The following is a 24,745-nucleotide window of genomic DNA, read 5'->3' as shown; positions in this document are numbered from 1 at the left end:
CACTTAAAAAGAATTAAAACATCGCTAAGATTAGCCCAACCTGTGAAAAGATGTTACGGACAGACAGTATTAAATTCTTTGGGATTTCAAATTAAAATCAGTACGTCCTTGGTTTGTATTTGGTTAATAATGGAAAGCATCTCCTAATTTAAAGAAAAATGAAATCTATACTTCATTATCAGAACTAAGAAAAATTAGCACTCTGTCTCATTCCACCCCATCCAAAGCTTTGGGTCCGGATGTTATTTTGTATTTATTTTGTAATGTTTATTATGGCAGTCCAAGACCTCTATGTTTTCAAAATACATTGGTCAGTTTATTTATAGGCAGCTTCTTGAAGTGAAGACAATTTACTTTGGGTGTGGGTTAAGCTACATAGCACTAGAAAGAATGCGTGTGGCTGGGTTTCTGTAGTGTGTTCTATATTATTCCTTTTATTTCCTTTCGTTATAAGGACTTCCTTTTATTTTTCCTTTAATCTTATAAGGTTTTGCATGATTTACCCTGTGAGAAAGAGTTGAGTTCCTGGAGGTATTATTCTACACAGGAAATGAAAGAAACACAAGGGGGAGTGGGTGGCTGGGCCTCCAGTACATTTGCTTACGAATCTGGCTCCTGTCAAAGGTGAAACTGGAGATTGTCCCAAGGTTCCCAGGATACAGAGAAGTTAGTTGACTTTTGATAGAATCACGGGTGCATCTTAAACCAGGCTGAGGACTGACTGGCTATTGGGCAAGGGAAGGGCAGGGCACTAGGTGTTTGTGTGTGTTCAGTAAAGCTCTGTCAAGGTTGTGGAGGCCCCCTGCTGAAAGATTCTGTTATCCTTTTCCTTTGTGTTGCAAAATAAAACAATATTAAACTGTAACACCAGTATGAGAAAGTTCAACAAAGTTCTCATTTTTCCCATTGTGACTAGTTCAATACCACTTTGGTAATATTGAATAGCATTTTTTTTTTCAAAAATTGTTTCGTAATATAAAACAGCAATTTTTCCCCCCCGAAATTGTTTTCCTTACCTCTGCTTTGTGGAGTTCCTCAGAGTGTGCTTAGTCTTCCTATTGGGAAATCCAGCACTGAGTCTGTGGTAGTCCAGGCTGGGGGCATTGCAAAACAGAAGCTGGGAATACGGTATCTAGTGAAGGCTGGGGAAGCACTGAAGACAGTTTGGGATTAGGGCTGGTGTGGCATCTTTAGAACCAGACGTGCTGCACTTTGCAGTAAGATTGAAGCCTCATCTTGTAAATTAAAACATATAAGTGGGGGCACCTGGGTGGCTCAGTCGGTTAAGCATCTGTCTTTGCTCAGGTCATGATCCCAGGGTCCTGGGATCCAGCCCTGCTGTGCGCTCCCTGCTCAGCAGGGAAGCTGCTTCTCCTTCTCCCTCTTCTCTACCCCACTCCTCATGTTCTCTCTCTTTCAAATAAATAAATAAAATCTTAAAAAAATATATAGGGGATTCCACTTTTAATTTTCTTCTTTAATATTATTTTTCTTTCTACATTTTACGAAGTATTTTGGGAATGAATTTGTTTTCTGAAGCATTCTTCTCAATTCACCTTTAACTTAGTGATTAAATTTTGTATAGTTTTGCTGGGTAGTGCTGTGGTTCAGTCATGATTGCCTTTATAGGTAAAGGTGTTTTCCTTCAAACTGATAATTAAATCACTTTATCTCTGTAAAGTTAGACTTCTGTGTTTTCACATTTTCTGATTATTTTTGGCCTCAAAACTAATAAAGTTCCATAACTACAAAAGCAATACTATGTCTTCTTATAATTTGTACAGACTGGAAGACATTAATATTTACTATGGATGCAAAGGTTGGTAAAACAATTATTACAAAATAACACAAGGCCTTTAACTTCTACCTACAGACCTGCTAGAAAATTTTAGGAAAATATCTGTGGAGCCTATACATATGAAAGTACTAAGTCTAACTGGGTGGCTCTGTTGCTAGTTAGCTATACAATAAGGATGGCAGAATCTATACTTTGATTATGTATTTATTTAAATGATACCTCATTAATGGATGGTGCTATGGTCTAAATTTCAAATTGCTTTGGATTGCAGGAATGTTTATGACCAAGCAATCTATTTTCATGATTGCAGAAAGGATAATTTTCATAATAAATTTGGAAATCTGGAGACCTAGAACAGCACTTTCTAATGATCTCTTCTTTTCTATAAATATTACCATTTCAAATTTGATCGGATCATATGGATATTAAATTAAACTCTATTCTCTTGGCCCTTTCCCATGTTGTATATTAAGCTATACTTTAAATATTCCACAATCAACAACTGGAAATCTTGGTTTACCCCAATAATTCATTTTCCCCCTCCCATTCTAAAAACTCCAACATTTAAAAGGAGACTAGGATGGCAATTGAGAAAGTTAGAATTCATTTGCATGAAAATGACTCCCTTTCCTAAGTGGATTCTTCTTGTCTATGTCTTTTTGGAATCATAAATTGTTCTCACTGCTGGTTTGGATAAAACTAAAATCTATTTTCTTGTAGTATTTGGTGTGTTCCCAAAGTGAGTCAAAACCATTTTTTTTTTTTTTTTTTTACTATGAGAGAAAGATCAGTAGGAGCAAACTTAGTGATAAACAAGATCTGCTTCTAAGAAGTTATCACAGGAGGAAAATTCCTTGGATGTTAAATAATGTCAGCTCACAGCTGTGTAGATGCAGATACAGGCCCACACACACATTTACACACACATTCCGAGTTGGCTCTTATCCTGGGTTAAGGCCTCTACGATTGGACTTCTTAGCTTCTTTTCCATGAGGTGCTAATTCAGATCACAGGAAAATACTTCCATAATGTGTGTCATGGACATTCTTGGAAATAATAATAAATATGATTTTAATGGGATATGATGTAGGGGAGAGAGCATGGGCTTTGGAGTCAGCAGGAGCTGAGAGGGACCTCCAGCCTTACTTGTTGCTACTTGTGTGACATTGGGCACTCCCCTGTGCCCCAGTTTCCTCATTTTTAAAATAAGGAGATCAGTAATTCTCTCATACTGCTTTTGGGACAATTACATAATATAACTTAGCCAAAGGGTGAGTGGCGAGCACGAAGGAGGTTCACTTTTCTTTTGTCTTCTTTCTTTCTTTTTTCCTAATTTAGAAATATAGTAAAAAGTAGTACATCTAACTTGGTGAGATGAAGTGTTATGATTGCAATGGGAAAAGTCTCAACTGATCTGACCACCAGCTTTATTTAATTTTATTCTTTCAGTGAAGGATAGATTTGGCTTCCAGATGAATTCTGAAGTAACAAATCAGCCTTAGAAAGAGGACTTTTCTCTCCTAATTTGCGGAGAATAGTTGCCATTGTTTTGAGAAAGAGTCTAGTCAGTTCCTCTTCTATTAAAATATCCATGGGAAAGATGGAGTGTTTTTATTTACGTTTACCGATAAAATGCATATGCATACTTTAAGGAATGAGTAATATCTCAATTTTAAGAGGTTTTAAGACAAAACTGGTATTTACATTTTAGTTACTATTACTGATTTCATTTTGGTGATTCTCACATATATACCTTGAAATTATTACATGTGTACATTTACATGGATATTATCACTTATTATTACTCAAGAAATAAAACTGACTTATATGTGTGACTTGTGAAATGAGTCATTACTTTTTAGTGATACTTATTTGTATACAGAATAGTTTACTCTTATATTGAGTGATGAGCCTTTCAATTCTCCTAACAACTTTCCAAGGTAGGCGTTGCCATTTCCATTTTGCAGATGAGGAATGGAGGCTCTGAGAGCCCACACAACTGGCTCAAGGTCACACAGTTTATGACAATTAAGTAGCACAACTGGGATGTTAACCCAGACTGCCTAACTTCAGCTATAGAGAACCTCCCATTTTCTTTGAGATCTCCCTTTGTGAGGATATTTTGAAAGCTTTCTGGTGTAAGTTGTATTTATATATTCCTTTTTTTCCTTCTCAGTGTTATTCATTTCAATATTTTAATACCCACTAATGTGAACAACTTTTAATTCAATAACATCAGAGTTCAATCTGTATCCTTTATGAGCTTAAACATTTTCACGTTTGGGAAAAAGCAGGGTTGAGGAACCCAGAGGACACTGCCACTGATAAGGACTCCTTAGGGGCATCACCCTGAGCTAACAGAGAGGTCACATGCTCCCCTGCCAGTAATCATCTTCAGCCCACCTCTCTCAGGTTGCACTTAAGAAAACGGGAACCCATGGGGCGCGTGGGTGCATTGGCTTTCGGCTCAGGTCATGATCCCAGGGTCCTGGGATCCAGGGTCTTAGGGCTGAATCCCACATTGGGCTCCTTGCTCAGAGAGGAGTCTGCTTCTCCCTCTTGCTCTGCCTCTTCCCCAGGTTGTTTGCGTACTCTCTCTCTCTCAAATAAATAAAATCTTAAAAAAAAAGAAAATGGGAACCCAAAACACTCAGGTGATTTGCTAATGGCTAATATCTGGGACTAGAACCTTACTTTGACTATAGAAGACATACCTCCCCTCAGTTATAAAGCAAAATTTGGAGACCAGGAGTGTGGATCAGACACAGCCAGATTTATGTTGCTGCACTCTTTCGATTCTCTGAATCAAGAATTTACCAGCCATCCATTACCATCAACGGTTCACCAGATCCTAGAGACATAATCAGAGCAGAGAGTTAACGCTATCTGTGACTAGTGTGGGAAATTTACCAGGAGTTGATCATGAGTTTTTGCTCAAAGTTGAGTAGGCTGCCAGTTTGAAGATCATAATGTTTCCATGTGCCTCGAGATCTATTACAGGTACATTTAAAATTGATGTTATCTTTGCCTTCATTTATATTTCCCCAAAAGTATGAATATGAGTGCTACTTTTTATTTCTTTCCTTTGCAATGATTCTACTTTTATTTAAGTGCCGCATCAAGGACTTAGATTGTCTGCTGTTTTCTGGAGGATTTCAGAAAAGTCTTAAGTCAAAACACATAGGAAGACATGATAGTCATTGCCACAACTGTTGTGTCCTGGTTGATTTAACTCTTTTCCAGCACTGCATTTGCATGCCTAGACCTTGCCAGTAATTGCTTTTTGAAAGAATGGAGACAATGATTAACATAGAAAGAGACAAATAATTTGGCCGCTTATGCTTGACTAGATAAGATTGAGGACAAAGATGAAGTCTGAAGCCATCTGAAAGTTCTAGAACATGGGAATATACTTCCGTATAATATAGTTTTGTAGGAAAAGGTTTATTTCTCCTTGGTGATATAAGCTGTAGTTGAAAATAGAATTATTTTTGTACATTGGGAATAGATCTAGTTAGTTGAAACACTTATCTCATGCACACTAGGAAAGAAAACACCAAAGTGAGAAACAGAAATGCATCATTCAAAAATTTTATATCTTGGAAGACAACAAGAGAAGTGAAAAATGAATTAAGCCAAGCAGTCCACATGAACAGTACAGTTGGTGGAAAAAGAGTGACCAGAGATAGGCAGCCAGAAGCCAGATTCCATTGCCAGTTCTTCAGAAAGCATTGATCTTTAGAGGGCTAGGAAGTATGGTGGGCAGAGCAGCTGTGCGTCCTTCCACTACAAGAGGAAGGTTAAGGTGGGCCACGAGATTCGGTGCTGCTTGCTCAGAGATGTCTCCTCCTGCCCTGGGCTGGCTGTGTCTTCTGTGAAACACTGGTGAGGGCTTCAGCTAGGGTGACTTCAATCCCCAAAAGAGATCCACAGACTGAGAAAATATGGAGAAGAAAAGGCCAAATGTTCAAGATGCAGGAGGAACTGACATACAAGGAAAGATGCTAATTTCTAAGCAATGAAGGGGGAGCAGTGAAATCATTTCGGGAGGCCTATGTACCTAGAATTAGAATTTTGTTGATTAAGGGAAAAGTTGAATAAATATCTCCTAATATCCTATAAGTAAATCTCTATCTACTTACAAAAGGTGGATTCCAAAAGCAAGCATTGAGAAATGTAATATGTTCAGATTACATAGGATACAGAATTCCCTTTCCTAATTCATGAGTTCGTAAGCGTAACAATTTTCCAATAAAACAAACAATAAAACAAAATGAACAAAACTTTAAAAACTATCAACAAATATATTTATTGTGGTGGCTTTCCCCCCTACTAGATACACCTTGTTAGAAAGAAGTATCCCTTTTAGTTCCAGGTGGACCATTAAGCAGGTAATAAAACTGTTTTTCACTCAGAACACACATGACTTTGCAAACATGTTCTATTCTCCTTGCTCTAGTTTTTGTTTTTCTATGAAATCAGAATTTTCTTCTAATAAGTATGATTTTGCTTTTGGAAGTTACAGGTCCATGTTTACAGACTTCTATAACTCGAGGGGTAGCAGAGGCTGAACCACACAGTGCTGACATCGATTGGAGACCTGTTCCAGGTAATCACAACCCTTCACAGTTTTGTAAAGCACAGAAGTCATCTCCAACGCTATGGTTTCTTCCACATTTTGCCCTTCTCCAATCCCATACATAATGCTTAACTCTGGTGTACACTCTCCTGTTTCTTGCAGAAGGACATGGTGAGAGCAATAGAACCGATCTGAAAACAGTCGTTTCTGTGGGGATAATTCCTATGATCCCAAATGCCAGGCCCTAATATTTAAGCACTCTCTAGATCTCCTGGACAAAACAACACCATACTTTGAAAGATGCTTCTCTTCCCTGACCTCTTATTTACTTTGAAGGGATACTGCATCTCTGAATTTGCAGAACTATCTTTCGCTTCTTAAAGCAATAGCTTGAAAATGATTTTTAGAGGGAAAAAATGTTGCTTCTCCAGATGTCATCATTATGTTGTTACATCTTATAGCCTATTGATAATTATGTACAAAATTTCTTGTCTCTTAGAAATGCACAGAAGCCTGTAAGATAACCATTTGAAAACATCCCTTCTTTGAACTTTTGGCTCTTTGTTGTTAACTATGCTTGTATGAAGACTATAGCAACTAATTGGAATGTTGTTGAGACTGAGCAGTAACTGACACGTTGTCCATTTGTGGTCCTAATGGCTAGAGCACCTGTCCTGGGCATCTGGTTGAGATAGCAGCATCATGAGTTTACAACGATCTCATGGACCCTCTAATGTACAGTGCTGACCGATACCGATTTCTGTTGTTTATCTTGGACCTTTCGCTTCTTCTGCTGCTGTTTGTCTTTGTTTTCTCGTTGTTCTGGAGTTTCTCTGCTGGGTTCCAGACCTTTGTTATCAGGTATTGCGTCCTTACTTTCTTCTTTATTAGGTTTTTTTCTTTTCCTCTCCCTTCCTTTTTTCCCTGAAATGAAAGAATACACCTTTTAAAAATACATCAATCATGTTCTATTTGGTTATTCTAAGTTTTGAAAAACGAGTTAAATTTCTCTTAGGTTGGATATCATACCCATAGATACCAAGTATCTAACATTTAGATCATTCATTCAGCTACTTTTGTTGAAATCTGTACCATATTTCAAGAAATGTGAACATGGATCACAAAATATAATGAAACAATTAATATATGATAGTTTTGGACAGTAGAAGGTTCTATAGTTATAAGTTTGATCATTATTTTACATGGTAGTTACTTACGAATATTTAATATAAAGTTTTGAATAGATTTCTTGCCATATAAGAAATTTTTAATGTGTATATGTTATCTGATTCCTATTTAAGGCACTACTTTGTATTCAAATTTTTCCAAGGAGCAGTTACATATTTGCAATCTGCTGATATAACTGCATGCCATCTACTAAAGGAGAATTGCTTTACATAACAAATATGCAAATACCAGGATAACTGTACTTTATTTCAACGCAAATGTTTATATGTTGAAATTAATTTCCTTTGCAATTACATGCAGAGTGCTAACTATAACTTATCAATAACCCTATGGTATCAGCTATGCAGGCAGGAACATTGTGTCTCTCTCACTCAAATGAGCAAATATTTGTTGGATATACACTAGATTCCATGGAGATCCCTGGTCTTGAACTGGGTTTGAAGTGTAGATTTAGTTCAGAGTCACAGTATGGGGCATTTTAAAAAGTGGAATCAACATGACCTTAAAGGTTTTGGTGTGGAAAGGCATACTGCAAGGTAGACTGGAGGCAGGGAGAAGAACTGAGTTTCATTCTGTTGGCATTGGAAAATTGCTAAGAGTTTTAGGGGAAGAGAGTAATTTGAGCAAAGTGCATGAGACTTGCATCAAATTGGATGGACTGTTTTCATTTCTTTCTCTTTTTGTTTTGTTTCTTATTTTCATTTATTTCTAGACAGTGAATTAACTAAGCATTTTATTATCATTTAAACATTATATATATATATATATTTAGTCTACAGTGCAAAATAATTTTTGAGGGCATGGTTTTAGTAGCATCCATCACTATATATATGTATATATATCCCAATGAGAAATTACTAAATTAAGTCAATATCATAGGAAATGAAAACTAGGAACCAACCACTCCTTGATGTGGGACAAATTCTGATAATGTGCATCCCCACAGACTGAGCCATGTAAAATTTGCAATTAGTATCTGTCTGCAAAAAATCATTTTAGACCAAGTATTTTGGAGAATTTATTTGTATGAGAGAACCAAAATATTTTCATGTCCTGAAATAGGCTGGAAATATTGAATACAGTGGTTTGGCTTTCTTCTTCTTGAGCTCTGGTTACAGAATCCTAGGGAGCAATATTATTAATACTGCATATGTATCCCGGGCCAACAAAATCTCCTTGGATTAATGATTTTATGCCACAGCGAGCTTTGTCTGAGACTATATTTATAAAATCTTCCAACTACTTTATGAAAACTTGCCTTGTTGGGCTAAACATAATGCACCTCCAAATTCTGGACTCTAAAAAGACATTATGCCTAGAGCTTAACTAGTTGTACACTGATTGACCAATGCCATTATTCTTTTCACTTGAAAGAATTTGCTGGATTGATAAAATTTCTGAGGAAGGAATCTAGTTTCTTTTTCTCATTCTGGCTTTAATTATTACACATTTGAGGTGCTGATGACTTGAACTTGGTAATTAAACAGAGAAAACTGAAGAGTAAATTTACCTTCCTGAGTATGCAGCATAATTTAATTTTCATGAGACTGTACAAAGTGAAAGAGAGAAAGGCTGGTTTTCATGATATGTGCTTGGTTTTCAGAAGGACCTGGTCACAAAAGTTAGATTACATAGTATTTCCATTATGAGGAGCATTTTGGAGGTGTTCAAGTTCAACTCTAAAAAAAATTGTCAGTGAAAATTATTCCAAAGTTCCATAAAAACTACTGACCCCAAACAAAATGTTATTTTTATGGAAATTATCCAAAAGTTCAGTGTTTGACATTGTTCTCTTGATGATGGTCCAACGTCTTACAGCTGTGATCTTAACCATAATATTCTGAACGCATAAGAAATATATTGTTTCTTTCTTGGCCACAGATTGGTTTATATGTTTTTTAGCCACATGTGACAACATATTCAACTTACAGTGCACTTCTGCTTGTTAGCAAACTGATACAACTATTCTTAAGACAGGCAGAAACATTTTTGGAAGTAGCATGAAACTCAGTATTATAGTTTTATTAGCCAAGGAATAACTATTTAGTCTGGGCAGTGAGTGTAAAGGGAGGCTCTAGTAAAGTAACAGGAAACTAGCACATTGTACATGATTGTTGCCCAACAGAGGGCTATTGCACAATAGAAAAACGGGATTATTATTTTTTACACACCATGTGTTAGTGGTTGTAAACACTAACTACCCTTTTGCATAAATAATATATTTTCCTCTTGTCCAAGAAATAAAATAGAAATGCAGGAGAGTGGCTGCAATCCACTAAAAATTACGTGCAATTTGGGAAATTTTGTAAGGTTTTCATTAAAGCGGACTTCTTTTTCTATTCTGATGACTTTTTATTGATGTGGTCAATAGTTGTTTTATACTTTTTTTGGTAAGTTTGCAAACTAAGAAAACTTATCACTATCTTATATATGTGTTTGCGTTTCAAATCAATCAATCAATCAATATCACTGATATTCAATCAATATCACTGATTATGCATGTGTACACATGCACCAGAATTGGGTTGTAGAGTGTTCTAATGATCGTCATCCCTCGGTGTTCCAGGTATGAGGTTGATGTCGGATAGAGACCATCCAAGAGAAATTGCTATTAGCAATCAAGTGTGACCTGAGCCTTTATGGTGCAACATTTGTTTAAGACTGCTGTTTTTATGGTCAGAAAAGCACAGTGCTCAAGTTCTAGGTCTGCCACCAACTAGTTGTGTGACTTTTGGCAATTTGTTGGTATCTCTCAGGATTAGCTGATATTTAACCTGTGGATAATCATTACTACTTCCTAAATGTTGTAAAGTTTATACGAGATGCTTGTAAAGCACTTAGCATAGGGCCTGGCACACATTAATCATGGAAAAATGAAAGCTGATGTTATTAACGCATTACAAAAATAGGAATTAAGCTTCTACTCCATGCCAAAACGTGAGCTACAACTTGGGGATACAAATGAGACATGGAGATAGGCACAATAATTGTAGTTACAAACTAATGGTAAAATAGAGAGAGGCGTGTGCAAGCTCCTAATAGGAGCACAGCAAGGAAAGCATTGACCTCTGCCAATGGAGATCGAGAAAGACTCCCCAGATGGGGTGATGTTTTTGAGCCTTACAGAATGAGTGAGCGTTTGCCAGGCCGAAGAGGGCAAAAGGGGATGTCGGGCAGTGAACAGTATGTCAATGAAGGCATGCAAGGACACGGTGAATCCGGGGGACTGAAAAAGTAGACTTCCGTGGTTTGATCAGAGTCTAAATATAGGACATTACTCAGAGAAGCTGGAACGATGTACAGGACTCATTTGCCATGTTGGGAGTTTGTCCTGAGTATCAGTGATACTCAAAATGGGAAAAGGGCAAGTATCAGAATCTGAGAGTAGGGCAGAGTTTGGATGTTTCTGTGACTAGTTTAGAAAAGGCCAATAGGATATCCTGACATGTGGCCTTATTTCCTATTTCAGGGGCACTTTTGTAATTAGAATCCATAAAGGGTGTGTACACAGTGACAGGTATTTATTTTTGGGCCTTAACTTTTTTTTTAAAATTTAAATTCAATTAACATATAATGTATTATTGGTTTCAGAGGTAGAGGTCAGTGATTCATCAGTCTTATATAATACCCAGTGTTGAGCCTTAACTTTTAAAAGAGTAGCTAAAATCTCTGTGCAGATCAGTCTAGCCACATATTATTTAAGATTTCATTGCAGATCAGTATCACATGATTGAATAGGTGATATTTTTGAGATACTGAAATTATTTCCTATTAGGACAGAAATACATAGTCATTTATCTAAGCACCTCCTAGGGCCTTCTGCAGGCCAGGGTTCCCAGCATAGATGACTTTGAGAAATACATATTCCTAGGTCCCACCCCTGGAGCTTACGATTCAGTAGGTCTTATGAGGGGCCCAGGAACCTGTAGTTAACAAATTCACCCTGAGTTTATTCTGGTAAAGAATAAGACCCATAGCTGTAAACCAATAGAAGGTCCAATTTCTTTAAATGTATACTCTCAAAGTTTATTTCACATCATATGGTTTCTCATTTAATTTCTTTATATATATAAAGTATGTTTTTTGACGTACTGTAGCTACTAATTTTAAGGCAAGTTTTCTGATTAGGTGCATTTGGAACAGACACTTAGATACAAAATGAAAATTAGTTGCAGGTTGTCTTTTTAAAACCTGTTCAAATACAAATATGAACTAAAAGGAATAAACATGTAAAAAAGAACAAAGAGAGAAGGAAACAGTCCTGAATTATTCTTCCTAAATTATGTATTAAGTTCCAAGTGAAAAATGAAAACTATAAAAAATGCTAAATTACCTTTTAAAATGTAATAAGGTTATAAAAATTTGCTTCCACAGAATCACAGATAGAATTTATTTGTTGGGAATTACTCAAATTGTGAATATCAGTTCACAATTTTCTGAATGTTTTAAATGCGCGCAGAGGTCTTTAGGAGACTTCTTGGTGAATTTCTTGCATGACACCACTAAGGGGAGCTATTGAGCTTTCAATAGCTCCACTTCCAAGACAAGCTGTATTATTTTTCTCAAAAAGCTGAAGTGTATCTCACATTCTAGACGGAGGACTAAATATTATTGAATCTATAACTAAAACCAATTAAATAAATAGCCCATTAAAATATAATGTATTGCTAGATGTTTTCTCTTTATTGGTTGTGGAATGAGGTTCAATTGGAAACGCATGGTTTTATACCTTCAAAAAAGCACAAATTGTGTGAAAATGGGGTTAATCTAATGATTTTTAATCTAGAATTGACCTGAATTTTATGTATAGAGGATGAAAATTCCAAATTTTATTCCTTTAAGTTAATATGTCACTGGGGAAATTTTGCAGAGGAGGGGAAATTGCTATAGTCTAACTTCTTCAGCAATTACGATCTGGTACGTAGTTACATACAATATATAAAGGCTTTTGAATTGTGGACTATACAACCACAGAACAGCCTGACCCAGTGGTAAAGAACACAGTTGAAAGTCAGAAAGGCCAAATTCCTTTTCAGCTGTATTATTACCCAGTAGAATTTGCTTCAGGAATGCGTTCAAACCTTTTTTTGTTTGTTTGTTTTTTAAAAATAAAATAGAAATAGGGGAGCCTGGGTGACTCAGTCGGTTAAGTGTTTGCCTTTGGCTCAGGTCATGATCCCCGGGTCCTGGAATCGAGCCCCTCGTCGGGCTCCCTGCTCAGCGGGAAGCCTGCTTCTCCCTCTCCCTCTCTCCCCGCTTGTGTTCCCTCTCTCGTGTTCTCTCTCTCTGTCAAATACATAAGTCTTTAAAAAAATAGAAATACTTATTTCCTTGACATTACTCTAACCTAGGAATTTACAGCAAATATAGTGAAAATATGAAGGAATGGATTTGTAAATAGACACTTAATTTCTCCAAATTGAAGTTTAAAAGCTACTTGAATTATTTTTTCTGTAGTTTAATACCTGAATTAATTTAATTGCATTTCTATTTAACTTCCAAGATCTTCTGATTAATCATTCACAGAAAAATAATTTGGCATAGAATTACATAGTCTACCGAATGCTGTTAATTTGGGAAATTACCCTGAACCATTTTTGCAAAGCTAGCTCTGATCATTTAAAATATATTATGATCGAAATAGCATTTTCTCAACAGGTGAAAAAGACTAATACAAGAGATGCAATCCATTTGTGTCACATTCTTTTAGGAATACAGAAACAAGAGTGTCCTGACTGTAAAACACCGAGTGTAAATTTTAGGAGGTGAAAGGGGATAAACCCAGCTGTCTTAACATGGCACTCAGGGTCCTGGTCCTCTGTCCTGGCCCCTGCTCACTTTGTCACTCCCTTCAGTGGCCTCATACTTCTCTTCTTAGTCACCCCTGCACTTCACTCACCACAACCCACTATGTTTACTGATCCCCTGTGTTGGATACATTCACTAGAATGCATTCTCTAGCATCCCTTGCTCTAACAGAGACTTTGTGTTTAATTCTCTGCCACATGTCACTCCTTCAGGGGACCTTCCTCTCTCACTCACCTTTTCCTAGATTAGGTTACTGATATTTCTACCCTCTTTGCTCAGTAAGCTCCCAATTAGTAGCCTTTTGCAGTAAGCACAGTGAAAATGACTAGGGTGGTCTGTTTCTAGAAACAGTAAAAGTAATGGTAATTAAAGTTTAATGGACACTTATATGTACCAGGCATATTTCTTCTTCTTCTTCTTCTCCTCCTCCTCCTCCTCCTCCTCCTCCTCCCCCTCCTCCTCCTCCTCCTCCTTCTTCTTCTTCTTCTTCTTCTCCTTCTTTCTTCTTCTTCTTCTTCTTCTTCTTCTTCTTCTTCTTCTTCTTCTTCTTCTTCTTCTTCCTTCTTCCTTCTTCCTTCTTCCTCCTTCTTCCTCCTTCTTCTTCCTTCTTCTTCTTCTTTCTTCCTTTTTTTAAGATTTATTTATTTGAGAGAGAGAGCTCAAGTGAGCAGGTGTGGGGAGGGGCAGGGGCAGAGGGAGAGTGAAAGAATCTCAAGGCGACTCCCTGCTGAGCACATAGTCCCACGCGGGGCTTGATCTCACAACCCTGAAATCACGACCTGAGCTGAAAATGGAGAGTCACCAGGCAGGCGCCCCTGTAGCAGGCATGCTTCTAAGTGAGAGCACCATGTCTACAAGCTCTACTATAACTATCTCCACCTAACACTGAGGAAAATGAGGCTCTTAACCACACCGTGCCCTTCTGCCTTGTGGCACATCTCAACAGAGCACCGTGTGGTATGGCATCTTGTTTTATTTCACGCGTAAGCTACTCAGTCAAAAAAGGGGGGCAAGGAAAGTGTGTGGACTAACCTAATACAACAGAGAGTTTTATAAAAATTATGGCTTAGGATATACTTTTTTAACCTCTTGGAATTTGAATTCTGAACAGCAATTTGCTCACCAGATCCTAACAACATTTTGAAAGAGATGTTCTATGTCAGTACCAGCCAGTCACCTCATTCTCTCCTCTCTTCTTATTGCTACAGTCTATGTATTTTTCAGTATTTCCATCCCCTTCCCAGTCGTAAAAAGGTAGGATGTAGTATATGTGAATTTTGGAAATTATTTACCTATTATGTCATTTATATATAACTTAGAAACTTTATTTTACCTTTAAACTACCACTGCTACATTTCTGAAATCCTCATAAAATTATCAGAGATTTTTATATTTTGTTACACTTAACAACAAAAGAGAGAAAGAAAAACTGTACTTAGATTTAAAAATCCTAGTGAGTCATGAATGCAGTCCTATTATAAATCATTTCATTTTATAGCAAATGTCATAAACACCAACGGTGACAAATTTTTAGAACTTCTATTTTCATAATCTGCTTTTGCATAATAAACTTTCTTTTGTCAAGTTGAATACTTTCCTTATGAACTGATTACTTTTAGTTCACCTTGACAGATTTTTTTCCTGTTGTTCAAATAATTTCATCACTCACTGAGGATTCAGGATCTGAAATTTTGAATTTTAGCTCTGTGCTGACAGAAATTTCCATGGCCCTTTCACCCAAGGTAACTCTATTCCATCTCATTGCTTCTGCTGCCCAGAACCCTAGCCTGGACTCCTTGCACTCAAGAGGCACATTAGTTAGAGTCCAAAAGAAACTGTTAAAGATACTGGATATTGCATACTAGGCATACCAGGACGTAAATCATCAGTGTTAAAAGAATAGTTAAAAGCACAAAGGAGAAAGTGCCCAGAGATTTTTTACTATTTGCAATATTTACAACCTACGCATTATAAAAGTAAAGGGTATCCTGTATTTTATTTTATAATATTTTAAAAACATAGGAGGGCACGAAATTTAAGAAAAGAGGTGAACATAGGGGAAGGGAAAGAAAAATAAAATAAGATGAAAACAGAGAGGGAGGTAAACCATAAGAGACTTCTAACTATAAGAAACAAACTGAGGGTTGCTGGAGGGGACATGGGTAGGGGGATAGGGTAATAAGGTGATGGGCATTAAGGGGGGCACTTGATGTAATGAGCACTGGGTGTTATATGCAACTGATAAATCACTAAATTCTACCCCTGAATCTAATAACACACTATATGTTAACTAAATTGGACAAACAGAAAATTAAAGAAAAATCTATTATAGCAATTTAAATATTTTAAAAAGCCAGTAAAATAGTCTCTGAAAATTCCTGTCATATGAATGCATAAAAAGATGTGGCATATATATATATATGTATATATATATATATATATATATATATATATATATTTATATATAATGGAATATTATGCAGCCATCAAAAAATGAAATCTTGCCATTTGCAACGATGTGGATGGAACTAGAGGGTGGTATGCTAAGTGAAATAAGTCAATCAGAGAAAGACAATTATCATATGATCTCACTGATATGTGGAATTTGAGAAACAAGGCAGAGGATCATAGGGGAAGAGAGGAAAAAATGAAACAAGATGAAACCAGAGAGGGAGACAAACCATAAGAGACTCTTAATCTCAGGAAACAAACTAAGGGTTGCTGGAGTGGAGGGGGGTGGGAGGGATGGGGTGGCTGGGTGATGGAATTGGGCAGGGTATGTGCTATGGTGAGCACTGTGAATTGTGTAAGACTGATGAATCATAGACCTGTACCCCTGAAACAAATAATACATTGTATGTTAATAAAAATGAATAAATAAATAAGAAAATGCCTATCATATACATATTGCCAGACTCAAAGTACATAATAGTATCATGAATAGGTTTTCTCATAAAATTATTTTAAAGCAAAATACATAATTGTCATTCCAGACTACTTATTGATTCCCTTAAGAAGTCTGAAAACATTATTTCTTTAGTATTACATTATAATTCCTTTTTAAAACTTTTCATGTTCTTGTGATAAATCAGGCTGTCTAATTCTGTGTCAATTTAAATTTTAAATGTGTATTTAACATATCACTAATCAGCAATTAAGTTGAAAGTACTGCCTAAAGTGTAGGTTAGTTGGAAAATCTGAGTCTTAAATATTTTTTTTCCTGGTTAATTTTATTTTCTTGCTCTAAATCTTTCTGAGTTGATAATCATGCTATCCCTGTCCTCAAAACACATTTTAAAGTAACACAATAAAGAATGCTTAAATTTGTGACTTACCCAATTCATTTACCTTAGAAAACCAAAAACCTCAGTTGTATCAATATTTGATTCTGAATGTTAATGTTTTTCAAATCTTTTTCCATCCTTACATATTCCTCTCAGGAGAGAGCACAGTATAACAGCGAGTTTTCATGCAGAGCTTAGAATAACATTGGTATTTGAATTTTCCCCATTTTTCTTTAGTTTGGTATATAGGCTCACAGTTCAGTCCTTCACATTTGAAATGCATATTCTGGAGTTTGTTAAGGGTATATATCCACCAAATGCCTTTTTTTTTTTCTTTTTTAAAGAGAATAACTAAGCCAAGAGCACTGTCTTCATCTTTGATGAAATATAGCTTTCCAATTAACAGGAAAGTCCTTCATTTCAAAAGGCTGAACAAAATGCTACTTGAAAATTCATTCCAGCTGGTTAAGTCGAAGAACTGAAAGAATTCCAAAGAAAGAATATTCTCTTGGCATTTATCATTTGACTTCATTTGGATAAATTTCTGTTTGTTCCAAGAACTTTCCTCAGAATTTTGCTCTTCTGAGACAGAAAGAGAAGTGTTGATAGCCATGTTTGACTGGACTCTACTTCCTCCCTTACTCAAATTGTCTACTCGGTTGTATTGACAGAAAGGGATGGTCTCATACTTGCTGACACATTTGCAGTGATTGATTATACCAGAAATGTTGATATTATTCTAATCTCTTTCATCATTTTATGCCCTAGTTGATTCTGATGTCTAATTCTAGTTCTACCACAGCCCATTCTTCCTTTCTTTGAAACTTTTTATTGTTCTATGGGGGAAAAAATGAAACTTGAATCTGGAATTACATCACAGAGGGAAAAACAACTACCAAGTCTCCTATTTAGCGTGTGGAACTCCAGGATATTTTTAGTAGAGATGTCACACGCATTTATAGCTATAATTTAATATTTTCAGCTATTTATTGATTACCTATGTGAAGTTCACTTTTTTTTAATGTACCTTCAGTACATTCTCAAATGTTTTCACCTTACTTTAGTATTTAAAACATTTTTTGAGTTACAGACTCTATCTCAAACTATTGATTTCTTAAGCTAGGATGGAAAGCAGAAAAATCTCATTTAGCCTCTATTAACATTTGTAATAAATAAATTTTATTCATAATGTAAATAAGATCATAAGCAGCATATTTCACCTGTGGCAGATGATGCAACTGTTTTAGGTACTTTTTATCCTGCTCTCTTGGTGCAAATATCTGTTCTTAATTAGAAATACTTTCCACATGCATTTTCCAAAACCAGCAAGATAGCTCCTTGCAATTATGTCATCAATACTGGTTGCATATACTTGAGTGGAATACAACTGGTTTAATTTCTCTAAGATATTTTGGCAATTGAATGTTTGCTAACCTAGAAATATTGGCCTTATAATTAAGTGAGATTAGTAAGATTTTACCGTATCTCATTTTATGGCTTTCACTGTCCTTTTGTCACGGCACTAAGGTGCATTAGGGTGGGAGAGGAGAGTCAGGAGGGTAGGCACATGTGTAGCAAATGTGTGTGCATGCTTGTGTATTATATATAACTATATATGTACATATTTCTTTATAGGTTCCTTCCCACCATAAATGGAAAAGTTCTATTTTTCTGGTGAATTTAAAATACCAGCTCAAAGACAGAAAGCTTGTTTCCCCATTTAATTTTCAACCAGTCTAACAAGAAGATTCATCCTATTATGAGTGTTCTTCAGAAACTTGATCCTTTAAAATTAACAGGCTCTGCCAGGCTACATGACTTGTAACTTTTTCTCATGAAACGTTACTTCCTATATGTCAAATTAACACTTGCATCTTCTTTTTTCTTGACGAACTTTCAAAATGTTGTGAGGAAAACAAAATATAGGTCCTCTAATAGGCATCTGATTAATGCAGAAGAAATTAAATAATTATTTTCATTTTTCAAATACACAACCTTCTGTATGTGGACTTTCTCTCCCAACACTGCCATGATCATTAGAAGCACAATTTCCCACCTCTTTGCTACTAATGAGTTAGTAGCACACTAGTTCGTTTCCTAACTAGTTCAATTCTTTCCGCTGTTTTGGCTGGGTCCCTAAATATATCATGATGTATTATCTACTGAATTTTTATCTATATTCCTAGCATTTTTGTAATATGTCAAAGTGATACTGAACTATACTATTTTTTGTAATATTAGGAAGAACATGTAGTAATAATTGCAAAAATGGTCAACTTATTTTAGTAGAAACCCAACCTTAATTTTGATTCCCTATAAAAATATTTCAGAAGGAAACACAGTTCACAGAACAGGTTACTTTGGTGGTAGGTAGATAATACTGGGGCTTCTAGCAGAGGGTTTCTGATTCATTTGCATTTTTTTGTACACGGAAAACCTTGAGACCTTGAGGTGTATGAGGCCCACATACTAGGTAAACAGGTAAACAATGTTACCGTTGCTCCAACGAGTGTGGTAGCTTCTCCCCCCCACTCTTTTTTTTTGGCAAGAACCTGTATTCAGTAGCTACTCAATAAGTATTTGTTGAAAAACTTAGATGAAAGATAAGTAATACTCTCTTTCCCTGATTTCATGCCCATCATTTTATTCGAGGGAAGGTTGGAGAAGGACAGGTAAACAGAAAGATGCTTCTGATGTTATTCTCACATACGCAAGCAAGCATGCCATGATTGCTCAGTATTTTGATCAAACAACTTGTCTTTTTTTTTTTTCCTTAGAGAGAGAGATGGAGGGGGTGGGGAGAGCGGCGGAAGGAGAGAGAGAGAGAGAGAAAGAGAATCCCAAGAAAGCTCCAAGCCCAGTGCAGAGTCCAACATGGGGCTTGGTGTCACGACCCTGAGATCATGAGCAAAGTCGAAATCAAGAGTTGGACGCTTAACCAACTGAACCACCCAGGTGCCTCTCAAACAACTTGTGTTAATGAGTGCCATTTATTATTACAGAGTCCTCAGCCAGTAAGCCACTTCTGTTCCAATATCGGCTTCAAGAGGCAACAGCCCACTCCGGAGAGCTACATCATGGTCTCAAGGAAATAATTTTGACTTACCATGCTCTAGAAGCTCATCTTTAGGACCAAACCAAAGATGAATAACTAGAATGTCCCTAAGCCTGCTTCAAGAAGAGACCTTAGAAATTTAAATTGCAACAGAGAGCTATCCTACTCTTCTTCTATTCTGAAAAGGAATTTAAATCCTAGAACACTTTCAGGGATTTGAAGTTTCTAAAGTTTCCCTGAGGTGGGGAATGTGGACCATCTCCCAGCCCCAAGAGGGGAAACAGTGGCCTAACAAAAAGTTTCTGAGACTGGAGAGTAAGTAGTCAGAGGGAGGGAAAGGGGAAGTGGAAGAAGAGAGGAAGGGACTTTGGATGATTGTGAAAAGTTGAAAGATGGCAAAATAGCCTTTTCTTCCTTAAATTATCTTCTATAGCAGGCATAAATGATGCTTTATTTGGTGGAGTTGGGAATGTAGTCTTCTTTTAAAATAATGAAATATAATCCTGGCTCATCTTGACCCAATCTTGGGGCTTTTGAAGTGGCACTACACAGTCTCAGAAGCCTGATTTTCCCCTTGATTTTGAATGACTGTGGCTTTTGTTGTAATCTATTGAATTTTGCTGTCAGTGGAATTCCACCCAAATAGAGGGCCATTGGGTAGTATGATGAAACTTCCAATTTAAGAGGGTGTAGCAAGGGCAGCAAATGGTATGTGTAATGCACTTAATGAGGAGAGAAAGTCCTAAGAGAGACTTAAACAAATGAGCTAAAAATTACAGAAACTGTGACAATTCCTGAAGGAATAAACTCTGTCTTACTCAATCTCCCTGGAAAATGAATATTTGTTTGAATATTTAAGAATCAAATAAGATGATCTTTGAAATAAAAAGGCCAACTGATAAAAAAATTTTAAAGGGGGGAACCTGGGTGGCTCAGTGGGTTAAGCGTCTGCCTTCGGCTCAGGTCATGATCCCAGGGCTTGTGCCGCTCCCTCTGCCTCTCCCCCAGCTCGTGCTCTCTCTCTCTCTCTCTCTTAAATAAATAGTCTTAAAAAAAAGTTAAAAAAAGTTTTAAAGGGATAAAGAATTTTTGATAGCCCATGTTTTTGGTGTTTCTTTTCTAAGCAAAGTAAACAGTCTTCCTGTGTGCCAGAAGACCATATTGAGGTAGAAAGGGAACACGTGATCAATGATTGTATATAAATCCTTCCCTTATCTTCAGGGAATTTTTAAGAAAAGGGGTAGTAGTCAGGACGTGATTAAAAATACTGAGAAGTAAAAATACTTAAGGAAGGCAGAAGTAAGATTGGCAGATTTGTCTTTCTGCTGTTCTGGGGCTTAGGAGGGTGGTGGATAAGAGGGAGAATCTTCTCCCTTACACCTGGGTCACCTTCAAATCAAATGCATTTTGGGGCCCTGCAAACTCTGTTGGTACTTTTTGGCTGTAGCAGAACCTTGAGGAGTTAAGCAAAAAAGTCTCCTGGACAGCCTTCCTTGACTATAAACACGTCTGGGTATGGGTTTGCAATTCTGTCCAAAAAGAAAATGATACCTGTGATTTCTAAAAATCATCAAGTATTTCCGAGATCACTTAGATCATAGATGATTTTCACTATCGCTTACAACACATGGTAAGCAGTTGCATTCTTTATGCATGTGTATTTGAGATTTTTGATTCATATGTGGATTAATACATTAACCCATTGCACTGTACTTGTTAAGTGTTTTGAAAATCACGCTTTGCCTATATACATCCTTAAAGATACATTTTAAAATTTGCTTTCTCCATGAAGTCTTCCCCAATAATTCTCCAGCAGGTAAGCAGGGAAGCAGGAAACTATAGCTTCTGTGACCTTGGACTCTGAAGTTAGGTCTGAGTCTGATTCTCTGTCAAACCATTTAGCCATTGTCTATTCTTGACTGATGTTACTTAAACCCCAAGACCTTATTTTTTTAAAAATGTGTGCTTAAAAATATGGGTGGCATAAAATTAAATGTAAAAAATTTGAAATGAGTATCATAAAATGTGCATTTTAGAGAGAATTGGCTATATTACTTATCAGCTATGTGATCTTAAATGAAGTACTTTTTTTTTTAATTTTATTTATATATTTGAGAGAGAGAGAGAGCACAAGCAGGATGGAGGGACAGAGGGAGAGGAAGAAGCTCCTCCTCAGTGGGGAGCCAGGCGCTGGGCTCCATCCAGGAATTCTGGGATCATGACCTGAGCTGAAGGCAGATGCTTAACTGAATGAGCCACGCAGGTGCCTCAAAGTACTTTTTGTGCTTCAGTTGCCTCTAATTTACAAGTTAGAGTGGATCATTCTTACTATTCTCACTATTTGGTGTAGGCGTGAGGAATAAATGATATATAAGTACTTAGAAAGTGGAAAGAACTATGAAATTATAACTCCTAAAATAATGATGATGATGATGATGATGGTGATGATGATGATTTCTGTGAAAATATGAAACATTTGAGTGAATCAAGTCACCTTCGAAAATAAAACAGCCTTAATTTGACTAAGGTTAAACCTCAGGGGAATTTAATTCTGTTAAGACTTTTGGTGGAAGTCCTTAACCCACTCAAATCCATCTGCTTTAGTAAAATTGTGAAAATTTTATCTCTCACATCTCTCTCAAAGGTGCTATTCTCTCTTTATTCTCATTTAGTTCTAGCCTCTTATCATCTCAAGAGTGTATTTTTGCAAAACTGGGGACATTGCTGTTCTTTGCTTCCAGTTATTTTCACCTTGCTGACAGGCTATCTTCTTATACCACATGGTGCTGGTCTGTTGTTCTTGTTAGTCTCTTGTTTTTAAATTTCCCTAGCGCCCGTACTCCCAAATTTTATAGAGCATTATTTCTTTCCCTAATTTGCCTCTGCTTCAGCCACACTACATATCTCATGATTAGTTGGTCACATCATGCTCTTTCTTGCTTTTGTGCCTTAATGCTGCTCCTCAATGGAGAGCTTCTTTAGCTGGAAAAATTCTAATTGTTCTATAAGAGCCAATAACAATTTACCTCCTTTGTTTCCAGAACATCATACCCATCTATCTATTTTGCCATTGTTTGCTTACAATCAACTCTCCCATTAAATTATGAACTCTCAAATGAGTCTCATATATATTTGTGTATCTTCCCTATCATTTTTATTTCTAGCATCTAGCACAGGCCCTGGCATATAGTAATTACCAAATACATAAAATCAGATGAAAGGATGAATAGACAGAATGCTCAGAGCCAGAATCATGCAAAGCAAGATAAGTGGTGACACCACAAGGCTTAAACTGAAGAGTTTAATGACCATTTTATTCACAAACACTAATTCTCTAGTAGGACAAGGTACTTTATTAGATCTACTTCTCCTCTGTCACAATTATATTGCTTTGTCAGTTTCTTTATGCTATTTTCATTAAAGAAATCTTTTCTTTCTGGTGATCTAATAAATAAAATTGTTCTATATGAGGCATGGTGTCATTGCATCACCCCAGCTGGGAGCAGTGAGGATACAAGACTTACTCTTGATATCACTGCAGGCAGCTTCCAAATTCTAGGCTCCAATTTGTCCTCTGATTAATATACACAACGCATGCATGCTGAGCACGGGGTGATAGATTTAGTCATATTTTTCTTCAGTCTGTTTATGAGAAGGATTAACTTTCCTCTTTAAATCAGTGGAAGATAGAGGGGACACAGCAAGAATAATGAAAGAACTGGGCAGATTTAGCTGAATCGGTCAACAATTTCTCATGAAGGAAATCATCACCATTGAGTGTTCACTTCATAAAAATGAGCAATGCCAGTTAATGTTTGTCCTTGGCTTGTTGACCACTTACCAAGGGTCCATTAAGAGAGTATTATGTAAATTGGGGGCCCTTCAGATTTCCAAGAAGTATGGCCTGTTTTACTGGAACAACCCTATGGTATTATTCTGTAGGCAGAATAAGAGCTTTGCAAAGATGCCCATGTCCTAATCCTGGGAGCTGTGAATATGTCACTTTACATGGCAAGAGGGAATTAAGATTGCAGATGGAATTAAGGTTTGCTAATGACTTTGAGATGGAGAGATTATCTGGGATCACTCAGGTGGGTGCAGTCTAATTTTGAGTCCTTAAAAGTGGAAGAAGAGGCAAAAGGGGGGTCAGAGAGATGTTATGTGAGAAGGACTTAATCTGCTAGTTTTGACTTTGAAGATGGAGGAAGGGGCCTTGAGTAAAGAAATGTGGGCAGCCTTTACAAACTGGAAAAGGCAAGGAAATGGATTCTCACCTAGAGGCTCCAGAAAAAAAACACAGTCCTGTGATCACCTTGGTTTGGCCTTATTAAGTCTATGTTAGAACTATAGTTCTGAACTATGGAACTGTAAGATGATAAATTTGTGGTGTTTAAGACTCTAAATATTTGGTAACTTATGGCAGCAAGAGAAAACTAATACAGGCCTAAACTTTGTAATGGTTTTCTTATATTTAGTTCATAAAAATATGCCAAAGACTTTTTTGAAGACTGCTATCCGACTATTCAAATGCTCTAGGTTACCTGAATGGATCATCTTCGTTATGAACAGCACCTAACTTGTCTACACAGACCATTAGAAAGCATAAGTACCTTAAATTCCTTTCTGGAAACTCTAATCTAGGAAATTTGGAGAAATTGAATTTATTGATAACAGACACAAAATAATAAATCGGTCAAAGGCAGCCAAGTGTCAAAAAGAAACACATACTAATTTTTTTAAAGTTCATACCTCCTCTCTTTATCCAACCCTTATGAAAACCAAAAGTGTGCTTTTTCTAAAAATTATCTGATAAATTATAAGCCAAACTGTGAAACAAGAGGGGTCCTCACCATTTTATTTTTTTACATATATGGTGAATGTATTTTCAGTGTCAATTTGTGAACAAGAGTTCCTATTAAGCAGAATTCATCTGGACTATATCATCTGCATGATCAGCTTTAACAGAAATGAAAGAATGTGAAAACAGGGAGATTCTTTAAGAGTGAAATTATGCCTTCTTCCGTGCACTCACA

The 24,745-nt window shown here is 36.6% G+C and overlaps 1 protein-coding gene across 2 annotated transcripts in view; it reads right to left on the bottom strand.

Moving 5' to 3' along the window:
* Positions 1–5,309: 5,309 nt before the first annotated feature.
* Positions 5,310–24,745, bottom strand: part of RSPO3 (R-spondin 3) — an 89,586-nt gene continuing 70,150 nt past the window's right edge. The window contains exons 5-6 of one of the 2 annotated variants that reach the window (XM_054505553.2): positions 7,132–7,301; positions 5,310–5,732 (exon numbers count right to left, since the gene is read on the bottom strand). In XM_054505553.2, the coding sequence (XP_054361528.1) occupies positions 5,697–5,732; positions 7,132–7,301 (206 nt within the window). In that variant the 3' untranslated portion in view covers positions 5,310–5,696. Of the gene's footprint in view, positions 5,733–5,756; positions 7,302–24,745 lie in introns of those variants that run through there. The other variant, XM_045865503.3, reaches the window with a different exon arrangement.

This window comes from Mirounga angustirostris, unplaced genomic scaffold (genome assembly GCF_029215605.1).
Source record: "Mirounga angustirostris isolate CCGP_5_RB_7025 unplaced genomic scaffold, mMirAng1.0.hap1 SCAF_8, whole genome shotgun sequence".
Lineage (NCBI taxonomy): Eukaryota > Metazoa > Chordata > Mammalia > Carnivora > Phocidae > Mirounga > Mirounga angustirostris.
Note: the sequence above shows the minus strand (reverse complement) of the source record. Positions and strands in the feature narration are given on the sequence as shown.